The sequence below is a fragment of the Mixophyes fleayi genome, chromosome 1, assembly GCF_038048845.1.
Source record: "Mixophyes fleayi isolate aMixFle1 chromosome 1, aMixFle1.hap1, whole genome shotgun sequence".
Taxonomy (NCBI): Eukaryota; Metazoa; Chordata; class Amphibia; order Anura; family Limnodynastidae; genus Mixophyes; species Mixophyes fleayi.
In genome coordinates this window covers 192,403,990-192,419,396 of record NC_134402.1, presented here as the reverse complement: position 1 = coordinate 192,419,396, position 15,407 = coordinate 192,403,990, and the positions used below count along the sequence as shown (strand labels likewise).

Below are 15,407 nucleotides of genomic sequence, written 5' to 3'. Positions count from 1 at the left end.
TATTAGCTTTTTTCCTCTCTTCTCTTCTCTTTTCTTCTGTCTTATTGTTTCTTTCTTGTTCCTCTCTGCACAGTTCAACACTGAGTGTCAGGTGTGACTTGATGACGTCATGCCTGACATTCAGTGTAAATAGTGCAGAGAGGAAGGAGGAGGGATGCCGGGCTTCGATCACGTGAGTATCTGTGGGTTTTCCTTTTTTCACTACCCTGCTCCCCCCACAAACGAACTACAGAGGCCCGAACACCAGCCCCCGTCCACCCCCACCCCCCGCGCAAAAAGAAGTCAAAACAAAAGGAAAAAAAAAGTGTAAAAAATATTTAAAAAAATGTGGGCAATGAGGGTCCGGGTCGGGCCATTAGTACCCACTCCCCCTCACCAGGGGGCCCTACTGCCGGGCCCCCTAGTGAGCCCGGGCCCGGTACAAGAGTACCCCCTGTACCGCCCTGATGGCGGCCATGTTTACCCGCATGACTGCTTTTCCATCTTGATCTTGCTATGTACACATTGGTCTTTAAAACTGTGTTTTGAAATGTGTTTGTAATGTGTAAGTGAAGCTCATTTAAACATATTCAAAGAAAAGATTTCCCTACATTTTGTATTCTGTAACGTGGCAAACAAGTCTCATTTAAAGTTTATTTTAAAATTGTTACTATATTTTTTCCCATAATTTACGTATATTGGGCAGACCAGACTCTCCTCCAACCTCCAATCTTTCAACCACCTCTTTGCTATCGCCAACCCTAGCCCCTCCCAGACCACTTTCTGACCACCTACTCTACTTGCTCCACCTGCAACATTCATGTCCTAAATCTAATTCTACTTTTATGATTTATACTTGTATTTTGTACTCACATGATGTGTTACTATGTTTACCTATTATTTATGAATTTGTATGCTGATTGTCCGAAGCTGCAGATTTCTGGCACCTTACAAATTGTCACGACCCGCGGCGGCTGCGGGCACGGCCGTGACTCAGTTCCTGCTCCCTCTGGCATCCCGGTCGCCATAGTGACGGCCGGGACGCCAGAGGGAGCAGGAACAAAGTAACTTCCTGTTTCACGGCTCTGACCTTTGCCAGGGCAACGGCCGGACGCCGAAATCTCGGCCCACTCAGTACTGCCGGGCGAGCGCACTATAGCCTGCGGGCTAATTAGGTTCTTTATTATCATTACCTAACCTGTGTCTTGTTGCAGGGCAATGCCCTGATTGGCTGGCTACAGTGTAAAAGGCAGGGAGGGCTTAGCCTCCCTGCCGGTTATAGCGTCCTGTTTCAGTTCTGCTGCCTGCTACCTTGTTCCTGTGTTGGTGTTTCAACCTAAGATTGATTACCCGTGTATGACCTTTGCCCGTTCCTGGACTCTGAACCTGTGCTTCTGACCCTGATCTATTGCCTGAACCTGGATTCTGAACCTTTGCTAGTGACCCTGAACTTACGCCTGTCCCTGGATTCTGAACCTGTGCCTGTGACCCCTGACCTTGGTTTGTTCTCCGGCTATGTTGTCTGCTGCCAGCACCGATTCTGGCCTGGACCCCACGCTGCTGTCTATCATAACACTCTATCCCTGGGTTATCCTTAGCCGGTACACATCTCTCGACCCTCTGTGTGTCTGCAGCCAACCAAGTCTGTCCCCACCACTAGGGGAAACAGTGAAAACCAGACTTCAGAGCAGACTACGGGTTTTTACTGGCTGAAGGAGTTCCTAACATTATAACTGGCCAGTGAAGATTGGAGAGATATTGCCATGGACAACAGCGACTCGAATCTTTCTCCAGCCCAGATCCTGGCTAACCAGATCCAGGTGATTTCTCAAGTAGTACAGGGCCTATCCCAGCATTTGGCAGCACAAGAAGAAGCTTACAGAAACCCGCAGCCTCAGCAAGCCTCCGCTGGCGTTCTGCCAGAACAAAATTGAATTTGCCTGACCGGTTCTCAGGAAGCAGGTCTGCTTTAAAGGGAGTTGCAGGTTATATTTCCGCCTGAGACCACGCTCCTCTGGTTCCGAACAGCAAAAAGTAGGAATTGTAATCTCCCTACTCCAGGGCGATCCTCAGTCTTGGGCCTTCTCCCTTCCACCAACAAGTCCAGTCTTACAAACCGTGGATGACTTCTTCCAGGCCTTGGGGTTGCTATACGACGACCCTAACAGAGTGGCCTCAGCTGAGTCTTATCTCCGGGCATTAAGGCAAGGACGTTGTTCCGCTGAGGAATAATGTGCGGAATTCCGGCGTTGGTCAACGGATAGTGCCTGGAATGATCCGGCACTACGGAGTCAATTCCGGTTAGGCCTTACTGAGCAAATTAAGGACTCCTTAGCTCAGTATCCGGTACCCGCCTCGCTTGAAGATTTGATGCAGCTTGTTATTAAAGTTGACCGTCGAGTTAGAGAGAGAAAAGCTGAACGGGAGTCATCAATACCTCCTGGCTCACCACCCAGTTCTAGTGCTAGTTTGCCGGATTCCCCTGAACCCATGCAGCTGGGTGCTTATCGCCTGCCTCCGGAGGAACACTCCAGAAGACGCTCACTAGGTCTTTGTTTATATTGTGGCAACCAGGCCTCCTAGTTCGTTCCTGTCCTTACAAGGTGGGAAACACCAAAGCCTAAGCGCTGGCGAAAAGGTGCGCTTAGGCCTTCAAATTGCCTCTTCGGAAAACTCTTTGTTGGTCCCTGGACGCCTAGTCTTCCGTGACAAATCCACGGACGTGACAGCTTTCCTCAATAGCGGTGCAGCAAGTAACTTCCTGGATATCCACTTGGCTCAGACGCTTGAGATTCCGGATATCAAGTTGGAATCAAGCATTACCACCTGCGGTTTGAATGGTAACCCCTTGCCTGGGGGTAGAATACTCACAAAGACTCCAATGGTTCGGTTGTCTGTAGGAGCCCTCCATGTGGAGGAGCTCTCGTTTTTCCTAATTACCTGTCCCTCTGATTTTGGGGTATTCTTGGCTTCGCAGCCATAATCCTTTTATTGATTGAAAAAGAGGGGAGATCATCTGTTGGAGCCCAGAATGTTCCGCTACTTGCCTGACTCTACCCCTTAGAGCTCTCCAGCCTAGTCCAGATTTGCTGCCTGCATCCTATCGGGACTTTAGTGACGTATTCTGCAAAAGGAAGAATATGACTGTGCGATTGATCTTGTACCAGGTTCCAAGTTGCCCAAAGGGCGTCTATATTCCTTATCCATCCCTGAGACTCAGGCCATGGAGCAGTATGTGGAGGAAAACCTGAAGAAAGGATTAATTTGCCCCTCTAAGTCTCCTGTAGGAACAGGTTGCTTTATTGTATCTAAAAATGATGGCAGCCTTAGGCCTTGCATCGATTTCCGTGGTCTGAATAACATCACTGTTAAGAACACAAATCCTTTGCCATTGATTTTAGTTCTGTTCAACCAGCTTAAAGCAGCCACTATATTCTCAAAGTTTGACCTCCGAGGTGCCTACAATCGTATCCCAATCAAAAAAGGGGATGAGTGGAAAACTGCCTTCAACACTCAGTCGGGACATTATGAGTATCCTGTAATGCCATTCAGTTTATGCAACACTCCGGCAGTCTTCCAGGAACTAATCAACGATGTATTACGGGAGTTCCTTGGAAAAACAGTCATTGTCTATCTGGATGACATACTAATCTATTCCAAGTCTTTATCTCAGCATCGTCAGCATGTCCGCCAAGTTCTATCGAAATTACGGGAACATCACCTGTACGCAAAACGGGAGAAATGTGAATTCGAGGTGTCCACAGTGGCCTTTCTGGGGTACATTATCTCCTCATCAGGATTCGCAATGGATCCCGCTAAAGTTCAGGCAATTCAAGATTGGGTCCTCCCTACTAACCTGAAGGTGATTCAAAGATTCCTTAGATTCGCCAATTATTATCGAAGGTTTATTGGCTCATTTTCCTCTTTGGTGGCTTCTATCACGGCTCTCACCTGAAAAGGAGCTAACCCAGCTGAGTGGCCCCCAGAAACATTGGCAAATTTTTCAGCTCTCAAAACTGCATTCATCTCTGCACCAGTTCTTAGACACCCTGACCCAGATCTTCCGTTCATTGTGGAGGTAGACGCCTCGGATGTTGGTGGTGGTGCCATTCTTTCGCAGAAAGACCCGCAGAGGAAAAAATTACATCCTTGTGCTTTTCTCTCTAGAAAATTTTCGCCTGCTGAAATTAATTATGATGTTGGAAACCGTGAAATGCTGGCCATTAAGTGGGCATTGAAGGAATGGCGACACTGGTTAGAGGGAGTTGCACATACCATTACCATGTTCACTAACCATAAAAACCTCCAATATATCCAGACCGCAAAAACTTTGAATCCCAGGCAGGCCCGCTGGACCCTGTTCTTCACCAGATTTAGGTTCATCATCGCATTCCGCCCAGGATCAAAAAATACTAAAGCCGATTCTTTGTCCCGAACTTTTATGGCACGTCATCCTCAGTCTCCTGACCCGCTGCCCATTGTCCCCTCGACCTCTATTCATCTTGGATTAACCCGGGATCTGGGAGCCACACTTCGACAGTTCCAGAACATTGCTCCAGTTCAGACACCTGCTAACAAATTATTTGTTCCGGTTCACCTAAGAAAATCCGTCCTCATGGAGAGTCATGACAACCGTTCAGCGGGTCATCCTGGAATTCGCAAGACCGTTGAAATTCTTTCCTGCTGGCTTTGGTGGCCGACTTTATCTGCTGATGTGGAGGCTTACGTCCATGCTTGCCCTGAATGTGCCAGAAACTAATCTGCTAGAAACCGTCCTCCTGGTCTACTGTTACCCTTACCTACTCCAAGCAGGCCTTGGACCCATCTTTCAATGGATTTTATTGTTGACCTTCCAGTATCCGCGGGTCATAACACCATTTGGGTAGTCGTGGACCGATTCAGTAAGATGGCGCATTTCATTTCCTTACCCAAACTACCTGATGCCAGGAACTTGGCCACCTTGTTTCTTACACACATCTTCTGTCTCCACGGTCTTCCAGAAGACATCATCTCGGATCGAGGGTCCCAATTTATTGCACAATTTTGGAGATCCTTTTGTAATTCCATTGGAATCAGTATCAGTCTGTCCTCTGCTTATCACCCTCAGTCGAATGGTCAGACGGAAAGAACCAACCAGTCCTTTGAACAGTTCCTTAGTATCTATGTTTCCAAATTCCACGATAATTGGACCTCTCTTTTGCCATGGGCGTAATTCGCTTATAACAATTCCTGCCATTCCGCAACACACACATTCTCATTCTTTTGTAACCTCGGGTTTCACCCAAAATCTAATTCTTTTTCTTCTACTGTTCCCAGTGGTGATTCCGGAACACCTGCCTTTACTGCCAGGTTGAGGACTGTCTGGAAAAAGGTGCACTCTGCACTAGGTCAAGCCTCCCAAAAATCCAAAGCCTTTGCTGACTGCCATTGTGCTCCATGTTCGTTGAAGGTGGTGGATCGAGTCCACACGTAACATCAAGTTGAGGCAACCTTGCAGGAAGCTGGGGCACCGATACATTGGGCCATTTTCAATTGAGAAAAAGATAAATCCAGTGGCGTTCAGGATAAAACTACCACCTTCTTTAAAAATACCTTCTACATTCCATTGTTCTTTTCTAAAGTAAGCTGCTGCTCCCAGCAAATTCAGTCAGCCTTCCTCGAACAGGCCCAGGCCTCTGATTGTGAATGGAGACCATGAATACATTGTAGAAAGAATCCTTGACTCAAGGAAGGTTCAAGGCCAAGTTCAATTCATTGTACATTGGAAGGGTTATGGCCCTGAGGAGCGATGTTGGATACCACAGAGGCGTCTTCACGCTGGGAGACTCATTAAAGAATTTTTCAAGAAGTTTCCCACAAAGCCTGGATGTCAGGGTTCCTTGACCCCTCCGCAAGGGGGGGGGTACTGTCACGAGCCACGGCGGCCGCGGGCACCGCCGCGACTCAGTTCATGCTCCCTCTGGTGTCCCGGCCATCACTATGACGATCGGGATGTCACTTCCTGTTTCACTGCTCTGACCGTTACCAGGGCAAATCTCTGCTTTCGCGCCCCAGCCACTCAGTACTGCTGGGCACGCGCACTATAGCCTGCGGGCTAATTAGGTTCTTTATTATAATTACCTAACCTGTGTCTTGTTGCAGGGCAATGCCCTGATTGGTTGGCTACAGTGTAAAAGGCAGGGAGGGCTTAGCCTCCCTGCCGGTTATAGCGTTCTGTTTCAGTTCTGTTGCCTGCTACCTTGTTCCTGTGTTGGTGTTTCAACCTAAGATTGATTACCCGTGTATGACCCTTGCCTGTTCCTGGACTCTGAACCTGTGCTTCTGACCCTGATCTATTGCCTGAACCTGGATTCTGAACCTTTGCTAGTGACCCTGATCTTACGCCTGTCCCTCGATTCTGAACCTGTGCCTGTGACCCCTGACCTTGGTTTGTTCACCCGTTACGTTGTCTGCTGCCGGCACCGATTCTGGCCTGGACCCCACGCTGCTGTCTATCATAACACTCTATTCCTGGGTTATCCTTAGCCGGTACACATTTCTCGACCCTCTGTGTGTATGCAGCCAAGTCTGTCCCCACCACTAGGGGCAACAGTGAACACCAGACTTCAGAGCATAGTTACATAGTTACATAGTTGATGAGGTTGAAAAAAGACCATCAAGTTCAACCTATTTTGGATCTCCTGCGATCCTGCACTTATATTTGAAATTAATCCAGAGTAAGCAACCGCCAATCTGTTTCAATTGTGAAAATCCCCCCAGACTCAATATTGCAGTCCTATTTTTACCCTATTTCCACTACTATCCTACATTTTAATTAACGGTCGTATCCCTGGATACACCTTTCCGCTAAATATTTGTCTAACCCTTTCTTAAACATATCTTTTGAATTTGCCATCACAACCTTCCCTGGCAATGAATTCCATATCTTGACTGCCCTTACTGTAAAGAACCCCTTCCTTTGCTGGTTGTGAAATTTCCTCTCCTCTAACCTTAGAGGGTGACCACGTGTCCTTTTGTATAGTCCTTGGGGTAAAAAGTTCCCATGAAAGTTCTCTGTATTGACCCCTAATGTATTTGTACATAGTAATCATATCTCCCCTTAGACGGCTCTTTTCTAAAGTAAACATGCCTAAACTGGCTAACCTTTCCTCATAACTTAATGACTCCATACCCTTTATCAATTTTGTCGCCCTTCTCTGAACCCTTTCTAGTTCCAAGTTATCTTTTTTATTGAGTGGTGCCCAGAACTGTACTGCATATTCAAGATGAGGTCTTGCCAACGATTTATACAGTGGCAAAATTACACTGTCTTCCCTTGCATCTATGCCCCTTTTTATGCATGCCAATACTTTGTTTGCCCTTGCAGCTGCTGCTTGACATTGAGCACTATTGCTAAGTCTACTGTCTATGAGCACTCCCAAATCCTTTTCCATTATAGATTCTCCTAAATTAATTCCATTTAATTTATAGATTGCGTTCTTGTTTTTGATCCCTGAATGCATAACCTTACATTTATCTGTGTTGAACTTCATATTCCATTTGGCCGCTCAATCCTCCAGTTTATTTAAGTCCCTCTGTAGAGAAGCTACATCTTGCTCTGATTTTATTACCTTACAGAGTTTAGTGTCATCTGCAAAAATAGAAACTTTACTCTCTAAACCATCACCAAGGTTATTAATGAATATAATAGGAGTGGCCCCAGCACGGAACCTTGAGATACTCCATTTAAGACTTTTGACCAATTAGAAAATGTTTCATTTATCACAACTCTCTGTTCCCTATTCTCTAACCAGTTTTCGATCCAAGTACAAATGTTGATTCCTAGACCCAGTTCCCTTATTTTGTAAACCAACCTCTTGTGTGGCACTGTATCAAAGGCCTTTGCAAAATCTAAGTAGACCACATCTACTGTGCTACCCTGGTCTAAGTTCCCACTAACTTCCTCGTAAAAACTAATTAGACTCCCTGGTTTTGCTGTACTGGCTGAAGGAGTTCCTAACACAAATAAAAAGTAAATATGATGATTAGCGACCCTGATCCATTATGTTTAGACCACTGCTGTGGCACATTTCCCTTTCTGAGAGTTCCAATCTTATTTATCACCCCAGCTCCCACAACCCATGTGGGTTGGAAAGAGTCCCAGCATTTTTTAAACTTTTCTCTGAGAGGATTAAGAGTGGGCCACACTGTTTTTTGCAGCACCACATAAAGGCACCAGCTTTGAGCTGTCCAGCACAGGAGAAATGTGTGATTGCAGTATTGAGATGTCTGACAATTTTTGTTATTTTTTTTGCTGGAGGCTTGGAAAACGGATGTTTTATAGGTCCAATAGGTCCATTTATTTTTAATATATTTAGTGGTTGTGACAGGATGAACCGCCTATGCCACCCTGTCTGTTGCTGGAAACCGGCTGGGCTTACTTTGCCACCGTTCCCTTTTGTTATTTCGAATACGCCCCTCCTGCCACAGATGGAGGAGCCTGCTGCCACCACTGGACTCATTTATGGCATCCAGAACCACGTTTCTTCTGGGTAACTGTTGCTGCTAGTGTACTCCCGTGCTGGTACCCCTGACCGCTTACTATGGATCAGGGTACTGTGGATGGATCCCCCCTGGCCTATCACACTGGCCAGAGCTGCTGGGTAGCGGCAGAGAGGTGGTACTGGAGAGCTGGGTCCAAACCTCAGACAGACGGAAACTGATTCGATTTTGGGTCTCTGTAGGTCACCAATATTGAAGAAGTTGTCAAGCAGGGTGTTGAAGCAGAGTGATGTTTATTTCGCTCAAGTGTCCTGACAAGGACAGTTCCACTGATTAAAGGTATCAATGGTCAGGTAAGATGGAACATCAGAATGATACATTTCATACAAGGGCTATTTTTTTTATACAGTTTTAGACACAGCCTCACAGGCGATTTTTAGAATCAGGATGCAACCTGTTTACCCAAACATGGATTTACATGCAATGCAAAGCGAACAATAGTTACGCTTATCTGTGATATCCTAAAACCTTGCTGTAACTTCCTGCATCTAATCTTGGACACAGTGGACATCTGACAGCAAGTCTAATTACCCCTTCCTTTTCCTTAAGGGGTATTGGACACTCACATCAAAAGGTCTAATCAGAATGAGATTAGCATGGGTGCTTTCAACAGTTGTAGAATACACATTTCCTCCAAAGAAAATAATTCCCTAAGAAAAGTTGCAAACCCCAAACAAGGCATTTCCTTATACCAAGATATACAAAAGACTTGCTAAACAAAGGCTTATTGTATCAGATATATACATCAGAAATAATGCATTTCCTATAGCAAGGTTAAAACAGCAAAAAACAAATTTTCTCCCCTGATATCAGAAATAAATATTTCCTATATTAAAAATATACATAATATCAAAAATAAGTGCATTGGCAATTATATAAATACGAGCCCTGCGCTATTTCCTTTAAATAAATTTATACCATAAGTTATTTATAAGTGATCCAGTCACAGTGGTTTATTTATTATAAGGAGAAACACCCATGGCCAGTGTAGCTTCCCCATGCAAAGCCAGTTACTATGGACACCACTGGATTCCAACTATATTTCTTAAACATTTTAATATAACCTTTTATTTTTTTACTTTTTTTTCAACAACTCTGTAACTGGAACTCCTCGTTCAGGCTTACAAAATTTTAGCACACATGCGTGAGCCAGCTTAATGGACCAAAAACTAGCTGACAAAGTGGTAATGCCCTCTTACCTACAGCCCTCCTACCACAGGGAATCTGAGCATCGCTCAGCTGCCCCAGTGACATTATATTGTTAACATAGATAAAATAATATTTTCTATTGTTGCAATATGCAGCACAATAAAGTCTTTCATATTGCATAGCAATGTTAAATAGAACCCTTAGTGAAGAGTTGGAGAATATCTCAAATCCAGTAACTTACAGGATGCCAAACAGCATGGATTTACTGGGGGAAGATCATGTCAAACAAATCGTATTGACTTTTTTGTACTTTGTGACTAAAGTAATAGATTAAGGGGTGGCTGTAGATGTACCTTATCTACATTTCAGTAAGGCTTTTTTACACTGTCCCACATCGCAGACTGTTAAATAAACTTGAAAGCTTGGGATTGGATTCGAATATGGTTGAATGGATAAGATCTTGGTTACAGGATAGAAAACAGAGTTGTAGGAAACTGAGTGCACTCACAGGTGGGAAAGTTTACCAGTAGAGTACCCCAAGGATCTGTACTTGGACCAGTTCTCTTTAATATCTTTATTGGTGACATTGCAAATGGTACTGAAGGGAATATATGCCTTTTTACAGCTGACAGAAAGATATGCAACAGGGTAGACACACCAGGAGAGGTAAAAGAATTGATCAATGATCTAGGTAGACTAGAGGAATGGTCAAGAGTCTGGCAACTAGTTTAATGCCAAAAAATGCAAAATCATGAACTTGGGTTTCAAAAATCGAAAAGGCTAAATATAGTATTAATGACATTATAATGGAAATTACTGAGGATTAAAGGGATCTAGGAGTCACTATTTCAGGTTACTTAAAGGCAGGTAAGCAATGCAACAAAGCAATGAGATGTTCAAGTCAGATGCTTGGTTGCTTATGGAGAGAAATCAGTAGCAGAAAGAAGTAATAATGCCACTGTATAGGTCATTGGTACGGCCTCATCTAGAATACTGTTTTCAATTTTTGGAGGCCATATCTCCAGAATTATATAAATATATTAGAGACTTGCAAAGAAGGGCAACTAAAATGGTGCATGGCCTACAGCAGAAAAACTTACCTGAAAAGATTAAAAGATCTTAATATGCATAGTTTGAAGCAGTGAAGTGAAAGGGGGGACATGATAGAAACTTTCAAATATATCAAGGGTTTTAACAAAGGTACAAGAAGGAAAACATTCTTCAAAGGAAGAAATCTATTAAAACACGAGGACATGCACTGAAACTGGAAGGAAGTAGATTCAGAAGAAATTTGAAAAAAAACTACTTCACAGAAAGGGTAGTGAATAAGTGGAATAGCCTCCCATTAGAGGTGGTTGAGGATAAGGATAAGACATAAGGATATCCTTACAAAGAATAACGGATCAAATAGGGTTTGAGGTTACCATATGTTAAAAACTGGGCAGAGTAGATGGGTCAAGCGGTTCTTATCTGCCGTCAAATTCTATGTTTCTATGACCTGTAAATGACTATAAAACAGTAACTGTTATCAATATTTTTGTAAATCGCCCTTTAGTAGGCTCCTCCTCACACCAATATGTGAATTTACTTGTGTTTTAACATGCAATAAAAAAATGCATACACCAGTGTGTACATAATCTGATATAACCAAACAAATATGTTTCTCTATATAGATTTGCATATGTCCATATGTTTCACTCCATGTTAATGGAAAAATAAAGCCAACAAATCTAGTAAATTCTATATACAAAGAAGGAGATTATAATTCCAGTTAGATATGTTGCTTCTTTGCGGATGCTGTCAGGTTTGTGCAGCAACAGATTTGTTTTCTTATAAATTGTACTTGTAGAGGTCTGTTTGGATTTCTAGCATTAACAGTACCAACCACTGGAGGTATAGTCAGTGGTACTATAATGGTTGGATTAACGGAGTCTGGAGTAAATTTTGCTGAGCGATCATCCTCCTTACAAATTGCAAAACACTGTTGTAACTTTGTCCTTTTATTATGCAAATAGTCAACCATTCAGGCCAGGCATTGTAGATGTGTATCCCTCAGGTATATAGTAATCATATAGATATTGTCTATACTTAATTTGCTTTCCTGCAACCTCCACAAGCACAAAGGTGGGTCAATCAATATGCTGACCGAAGGCTGCATATGAGTGTACCCTCAATTATATATTACCTTCAGTAATCTGCTTATGGTAGTTGACTGTCTCAAGTCCATTTACATATATATATATATATATATATATATATATATATATATATATATATACGGTTTTCTAGCAAAGACACTCTAAGTTACCCTCTGATCAAATGAATGCCATTTTACTCACTGAGCAGCTCAGATACAACAATGTTGCCATTATTTATTTACTAATGAGACTCCAAGGGAAAATTGCTGCACTACAGATGATTCAAAAGTTTTATAATAAAGCAACGGAAGTTAATGTGTGACATATGCCTTTAGAAATGACTGATATAAAAGGGTGCCATTAAACATAATTCTATCTATAACATAAAATGTAGTATTAGGAGGTGTACCCTATACTGAGATAAAATCTGGAGTTCACCTGATCTAACATGTTCATATTAAGGGGGCAATTTAACAAACTGTGATAGCCCAAACATCTGAAGAAAACAACTGTTTTCTCACGAGAATGGCTATCGCAGGAGCTCACTAAATTTATGAAGCAGTTGACACACCAGGAGTTCGGAGTTTTCTCCTGCATTAACCTACTTTGTGTTTGATACTGTAGAACTATATGGGGACTGCAATGATACATGTTAGTGATTTATCAGGGGGAGAAAAGCACTGATCAGGATGGCGTTAGACACCTGTTCCTATGTACCTGCTCGATCAAATTCAATGTGCACTTAGCAGGCCATGTCAAATTCACTTTCTGTATTTGTGAGGAGCCCAGTATAGTAAATTGCAGGGGTACTGCACTACGTATTGCTACGATTTGCATGTTTGCACTGCATAATAGACTGCTAATCCTTTAACAGTCCAGATCTGCTCTTTAATACTATTGCCAGCCTACTGTTGTTGTCGATGCCCCTCCCCTCTGAACATTCACATGCACTGGGAATTTTACCCTGGAAAGACTTCGAAAACAAGACTTTGAAGACAAAATGTCTTGAAAATATTATAGGTGTTCCCCATCTTGCATGCTATTGTATTTCAAATGTTTCCTTTTTAACTACAGCTAGGAGTTTTTAAAATTCCTGACATGGCAAATTATAAAGCAGGGGGGAGGGATAGATGTATCCCCTGAGAGAAGGCTCTTAAATCTGAGCAGACTATTACACTATTAGACATACACTGGCAGGTAGAGAGTGTATCTAACCTATTATGCAAGTTAGTTGGGGACATGTATTTGAAATATAGACCTATGAGCCTATTATATCTATATCAGGATAATAACAAATGTATACAAAGTTACACACGTCCTTTAATGACTTTAATAATTTAGCCAGAGCTAATATAGATGGAAAATAGGTGACATACACAGAAGCAGGCTATTGTCAGTCTATGAAAAAGGATACAGTGGTAGATATGCACGTATAATGTGAATATGTCATATACATTATATATCATGTTACATAGTTTAGTAAGGAAAAACCAAAGCCAATCAATTTCAACCTTTTCTCTTTTCTAATTGTGTATACATAATTGTAAATGTTAGACTGAGCTAGGATGCTACACTTTGCATTACAAGAAAATTGTCACCTTAGTAAAACTGATATGTCCCCAATAAATCAGCTTAGATACTCAGAGTACTGGTAACCACACACTGGTGTCTCTGTATATTAGATTAAGATGGATCATTAAAAGCTAAAAAAAAATAGAATGTATTAGCATAAACAGTGTTCTAGCTGTATAGGTCAGTAGTACTTTATACACGACAATACAATATCACAGTCACATCAACATGCAGCAAGTAAAAGTAAGTGTAATTTAATAATAAAAAAAGGATACTCTCTAATTCTAAATGCACGTATATTAAGACAATACAGAGAAATCAGGAGCTGCATATACAAAATGCTAATTTTGGGCAGGTATCATTTACATCTGCAACAGAGGTATTACCGTTTGTGGAAGGAAGACGGCCAGGACATCCTCGGTTTCTTAAGGCCGGGACGGTTCTTGTTTTCCATAGCCCGATAGTACAGGTACTTGTCAGTATCCGAGTGGTACCTCTGCTTTATCCTGATGTGGGTTCGGGGCTGCCTCCATAGGTGCTTCGGGGGCTTTGCTGTACCAGCTCCCTCTCTGCTTAGAGTTGTGCATTTTACAGACTCTGCGCTTACCAACTCCATAGCCTTCACTATGTTTTCCTTGTCTATTCAAAGAGAGCGGGCTGCAGGTCCATAGAGATGCATGTGGTTTGTGTGTCAGCCTGTGTATAACAGATGACTCCAAAGTTGCTAATGCAGACTCACCCAAGAGGGTTACGTATTCGTGCACAGCGACAGGCGGCAACTTTCTATCCTGTCTGATAATCAGGTAATGCGGGCTCTATAGGGGAGGTGTTGTTGACACTCCCAGTTGTTCACAGAGCAGGGTAGCTGTAGATAAGCAGTGATCTAGCCGCTGGGTATGCACATTATTCTCACTGGTATGATCACAGCAGGAACAGATGAATAACTGACCATGGCAGAGACAGAGAGGTCTTAAACAGGATCTCCACCGGGAGAAGAATTCAAACTTGAGTTGTGCAAAGAATATGAGTGAGGTTGTTGCTCCAAAGAACCGCCTAGAGATTTGGACCCGAGACAAGAAATTAGCCATACGTAGGAGGAGGAAGCACCACAGGGAGTAGACAATGCACGAACAAGTGGTGCCAATAGTCAGAGGTCTGCAGAGCATCTCACGACGTTCCTCAAACAGCTCTGGAGCAGGATTTCATAACGGGCTGCTCACATAATTTAAAGGTGAATTTGCCTTTCAGAGTAAAACAACCATTTGTGTCTGCTAGGCAATCGCTCTCCTGAACAAGAGGGCACTTGATCTGCCAGCACCGTCTACAAAGACTGATACAGGCACTTGACATGTAGAGCAGTTTTCAAGCTAGCTATCTATAGAGGAGAATGTGTCAGCATCCACGCCAGAGAGAGAGTCTGCAGCATTCAAATGACATTTTGACAGCTAGTAAGACATATTGAGAGGTAGCCAATGTTAGTGTCATTGCCACTAAAGGGGTTAACACAGTCATTTTAAATGGCATTTTATTTCTATCTATCTAATCTATCTATCTATCTATCTAGCTATCTATCTTTCTATTTGGCAGGCAACATAAAAATGGAAAATTATGCATGCGATTTTATATACAGATAAGGACTTTCTAAACAAAACATAACTTACAGTTTATGTTGTTATAATATAATAATAAGCCATCTGTAGTCATGTGAAAAATAAACCAACTGCTGAAAAAGGTATCATTAATAATATTAACATGTCTCAATCTTCAGGAAACAACGATTTACATTATGGGTATTGTATGTACATCAATGGCTAATGAAATTATATTCTGATCGAAAAATGTGAAGGTACAGTAGTTGTAAAACTGTACTACTTATGGATAACTAAACTATGCATCCTGCTTCTCTCACACACATCATGCCACAAAGCTCCTGTTGAATGTATCGCACAATATACAACATGCTTGCAGACGTTCAGTGCCGAAGTTTATATACATACAATTGATTTTATTTTTGCAATAATCATTCAA

General features: G+C 42.6%; 1 protein-coding gene across 1 annotated transcript in view; it reads right to left on the bottom strand.

Annotated features, from left to right (window-relative positions):
- Nucleotides 1-14,427, bottom strand: part of PDE4C (phosphodiesterase 4C) — a 322,370-nt gene extending 307,943 nt beyond the window's left edge. The window contains exon 1 of the mRNA XM_075204683.1: nt 13,766-14,427. Coding sequence (XP_075060784.1) covers nt 13,766-13,995 — 230 coding nt within the window. The 5' untranslated portion in view covers nt 13,996-14,427. The remainder of the gene's footprint in view (nt 1-13,765) is intronic.
- Between the last annotated feature and the right edge of the window lie 980 nt (nt 14,428-15,407).